Below are 4,886 nucleotides of genomic sequence, written 5' to 3'. Positions count from 1 at the left end.
CAAACTTCATGCATATAAGGACAAGAGATAGAAGCAGCGACCCCATGAGGCAACGTGAAAATTAGGCTATATGGCTACATTTACAAATTTGTCTCATCAAATGAGAAAGATAGCTAAGCTTTAACTGAAAGTGGTTATATATATATATAACTAAATCCATATAATTCAAAAATTCTAATAAATACTTTAACATTTAACAAATAAACAGACATAATGGTCAGAGTTGTCATATTTTTTCTAAGTCAGGTTCCAGTGTGTGTACGAATGCGGTGCCTAACCTAAAAAAAGAGAAAAATGAGTTGTTTCAAACAGTAGTTCTGAGGAGTGAGGACACATTATAAAATGTAAAAACTACAACAAATTCTATTTTCGTTGAATTCAAGAGATGTATAATGGAGATTCCGCAGCACAAGGCGTTTTTTTTTAAATGTATTTGCATCCTTTTGTCGAATATACTTTACATGGTGGAGAATTTCAGTCAAATATCTCCTCCCATAATCCCATTCAATGACCGAGACCAATTTAACATAATTGGCACTAATAGCTAGTTGGCAATAATAAAAATACATAGACACACATACAGACATATATTATATAAGCCATTAAATAAGAAAACTTTATGTAACTAAAGTGTCTTTAAAAAATAACAGATTAAGTGCTCTTATGAAATAACAAAAATACTAAAAAAGTTTAACACATGCACTCAGTACAGATATAATAGGAAGTAATGAATGGGTGCCCTAAATACAGCTATATATAGCCACTTACAAAAGGTTTAGTTTTTTATATTCAACGTTGTGAATTAATATAATATAGCAAAAAAAAGTTTTAGATCCGGTAATTTTGACATATTGGGTTGTACTGAGTGCATCATAGCTCAGGCTTGGCTTGATCACTTGGCAAACAGAAGTTAACTGATTAGGTAGAAAAGCTGTATTTCTGCTAACATGCATATCCGTGAAAGAAAAGAAGGGATTTTGAAGATTGGCACTCTTCAAATTGAAAACAAATTCACTCTAGAAGCCATCTTATGAGAAAAACATGTAAAACTATTCTCTATATAAACTACCTTGAACTCATGCGAGTCAACCTTGTGCAACCCAAGCTCGCTTTCAGATTTATTTCTTTGCCTTAACCTCGACGCGTTTAACAAATAAGAGCAGATTGAGAAAAAGTTTACCCAGTCGAGCTCACCCATAATGTTGCCAATTTTCACAACTTAAACATTTATATTTTTATTTCTAAATGACATAAGATATTCTTTTTATAAGTTCTTGCTATCGTAAGATTTGATTCCAATAATACAATCTCTAAGCATGGTTTTCCTTAATGTTACACATATATATATTAGAAACTTGTGGCTACAGATCTCCACCACATGTTCCAGAAAACAAAACTTGTGGCTGCAATTACAAGGACTAGAGCACTGCCATAATGCCATATGATTACGTATGTGAGCCAGAGAGTTCTAATGATATGCCTTGATGTCACATTTTTTCCCTCTCCCCCGTTTTTAGAGTTGACTATGGCATAAAGAATGCATACTTAGAGTACAGATACTCTCCCTCTCTCATAAGAGACACAATACTTGCATAGTTACAATAATAAGACGCAATGTAGCAAAGATCACACTTCGTCGTGTATTGGAAACTTAAACAACACGCCGTATCGACCCGTTCTGGCAATTATTAAGGTAACATATATTTTTATCTTTTCTGCTTCAAAAATTATTTTTTAATAAATTCATTAAAAAATAAAAAAAAGAAGAAGGCTGTTACGCGTCCGATATGAGTTGATAGTTGATACAGCATTGATAAACGTTCATATCAGCCAATAAATGAAAGGAGCCGTATCGATCTCGCTAGCATTGCCGTCCACCAACAAGATGTGCTCACCGTTTCTAAAACATTGTAACAGAGTATTTGGGCAAAAACTATTTAATAAAAAATTCTCCCAAAATTCTGACGAAGTAGCGACTACTAACTTAAACACGCTACTTATCCTCCCCATTCCCAAAACGTAAGGTCGATCACGTAAGCCCTGTCCTTGAGAAGGCTTAGCACGCTAATTTCTTGGCATTTGCAAAGAGCAGCAAACCCCTATGAGAGGAAGGACATTGTTTGACATTATCAGCAAATGAAGAAATAATCAAATGGAAAAATATTCAAGAGAAGAAATCATCAATGGCCCCACAAGAAAGAGAAAGGCATTGTCTCCTCTATAAATTCCACCAAGGACTACCCACGAACCATCCTCATTAAGGGTGAAGGCTCTCTCTCTCTCTCTCTTTCTCTCTCTCTCTCTCTCTGACTGTCTCTCGTTCTTCCTCTCCCTGAGCTTGTTGGCTATTCAACCATGGCTGTCGAGTCCGTGGAAGTAGCCAAGACCATCAAGCCAGAGGAATACCCAATGTCCAGAAACTTCGTTATCCTTCAAGTCTTGCTGAGGCTTTTGGCTGGGGTTGCGGCACTAGCTGCTGCAATTACCATGGCCGTGAACAAGACAACGTTTGTCTACTTTGGCCTGTCCATCACGGCCAAATACAACTACTCTGGGGCATATGAGTATGGACTCCCACCTTCATAACATCTTTGTTTTCCTCTCTGATTCTGTGCAAGCATACGGCTCTGAATCCAAACAGATCTACTGCTTAGGATGCCAATAGTGCTAACTTTGCAGGGTTTTAATGGAGAAAACTGTTACATTAAACATTTCATGATCTCTTGTGGCAGGTTTTTCGTCGGCGCGAATTCGATTGCTTTTGCTTACGCTACGGCGTCCGCTGTCTTCTTGAAGCTGAAATCTTCATCTCTCAAACCCAAATGCCAATTTCTGATTTTTTTCTCGGACCTGGTAAGGTTCCGTTCTCTACGTTTCGAACTCCTTTTTCTTCTTCGGCACACATACATAACCACCACTGGTGACGCCAAAGCCGGTTCAGCCAAAAGTTTTTCTTTGATACTAACTACCCAAGCTCCACCCATCACGCTAGTGTCGGGGTTGGACTTGCAGACCTTCGAACTGAACAAGGTCAATAGAACTTCCTATGGTGTTGGGTTTTTCAATTTTTTTTTCTGTCTTGGAACTTCGAAACTTTCTCATCTTTTCGAATCTTTATCACATGAAGGAAAAAAAATCTTAATCTGCAAATTCCTAAGTACCTCATCTGGAAGTGGAGAACCTCTAGAACTTGTGGTTGTTGGCCACAGGCGGAATCCCAAGCTGTGATTCCCTTATTCATGGCTATTGTGTGCACATGGTAACTATCACAGGATAAATTTGTCTAGGTTTTCAAACGAGAACCATAATCACAAGCGGTATAAGAGGTATGCTCAAAGGAGCTTTACCGCTGAGTGTTCATCTCTGGGTTTCTCTTCGAACTTATTCGAGAAAATTAGTAGATACCAGAAAGTACTTTCTGATTGTAACCCTGTACGAGCAGGATCTTGAATGTGTGCTGCAAAGGCACCCACTATAAGTAAACTAATTCTACTTCTAATTCTATGCAGACAATGGTGGCTTTGCTCATAGCCGGCTGTTCGGCGGCGCTTGCAGTTGGATACATTGCGAAATACGGCAATGCGCACGCCGGCTGGATCCCCGTCTGCCGTTACATGGAGTCGTTCTGTAATATCGGTGTCATTTCAATAGTGTTTTCTTTTGGTGCCTTCCTAGTTTTCTACCTGCTTGCAGCCATCACCATGAAAAGCCCTAGGCAAATACCCGTAGCCTCGTGTTAGTCTCCTCATGAGTTCTCTCATGGCAGTGTACATGATACCACAGGTACTCAGGAATCCCAGAATATACGTTACCAACAGCTACCTGCAAGATGTTTTTTTTTTCTCGTGAAGGTCAGAATAAGGAAGCTTCTCAAGTTCTCTTGCCAACTCTTGTTCTCTAACATCCTATCCTACCGAATACTCGTGCCGTTGCCGTTGTAAGTAGACAATCTATTGCTATCTGAACATGCAATGTTGATGCAACCCACTCTCCTTCTTTCTCTCATTACATATATATATATATATATATGGTACCAAGCGCATTGTAGTAAGTGGCATGTTTGTTCCAGAAGAAAAGAAACCATGACATTTTCATGAATTGTGCTCTTTCGAGTATTAAAGGCAACAAACATGAGCCTACAAGAGCTCACCCGATCCCTCTACCTGGCTAGGGGCTTGGCCCATGGATAATTTGGTGCAGCTCTTAGCGTGAACTAGTAGAAGTCTCCACAAAAATAGTTTGCCTATTGGAGAAGAGGAGGCAAAGATGAGAGGTTCGTTCTTCAGCGGAACATTTTTTTTTTTTTGGGTATGTGACGTCGGTGCCCGCTGTGGGCTGTTCAATGGCTTCAGAAATCAATTGCCTACAATATGCGAAATATAGAAAAATATTAAGTCCGAAAAATTGGCGGGCACACACACGCATAATCGGTCTATCTGCAGGTGCGACGGAGCACATGCAGCTTACAAGCAAACATCCGTACCTTATATATGTGTGTGTAAAATAAAAATATACACAGTTTACCACCGCAAAATACTTTTACCAGGTTCTGCGGAGCAGATGCCGCCTATAAGCACGCCGCTTTACATTATATATATATATATATATATATATATATATATATATATATATATATATATATATATATATTACTGTGAGTAACTTGTTACTGTGACTGAATATTCCAACTACTTTCCAGCGTGCCATAAATCTGGGCATTCCCTGATGGGAGGGTCATGATTAATGCGTGACAGAACGAGAACGGAATGACAGGTGGAACTGGCTTTCCTTCCCAAGTGGGTTGGGGCGGTGAGATTCCTGTACTCAGCAATGTCAAATAATGAATGCCGCTTGCTTTTTTTCACTTCACAAGTCCCCCCTCCCCA

General features: G+C 39.1%; 1 protein-coding gene across 1 annotated transcript; it reads left to right on the top strand.

Moving 5' to 3' along the window:
- Positions 1-2,245: 2,245 nt before the first annotated feature.
- Positions 2,246-3,983, top strand: LOC116257274 (CASP-like protein 1F1). The gene is made up of 3 exons (XM_031633888.2): positions 2,246-2,564; positions 2,733-2,853; positions 3,510-3,983. The coding sequence occupies exons 1-3, from the start codon at positions 2,356-2,358 to the stop codon at positions 3,738-3,740; spliced, it is 561 nt and encodes a 186-aa protein (XP_031489748.1). The 5' UTR covers positions 2,246-2,355; the 3' UTR covers positions 3,741-3,983.
- Positions 3,984-4,886: the final 903 nt, after the last annotated feature.

This window comes from Nymphaea colorata, chromosome 7 (genome assembly GCF_008831285.2).
Source record: "Nymphaea colorata isolate Beijing-Zhang1983 chromosome 7, ASM883128v2, whole genome shotgun sequence".
Classification (NCBI taxonomy): domain Eukaryota; kingdom Viridiplantae; phylum Streptophyta; class Magnoliopsida; order Nymphaeales; family Nymphaeaceae; genus Nymphaea; species Nymphaea colorata.
Note: the sequence above shows the minus strand (reverse complement) of the source record. Positions and strands in the feature narration are given on the sequence as shown.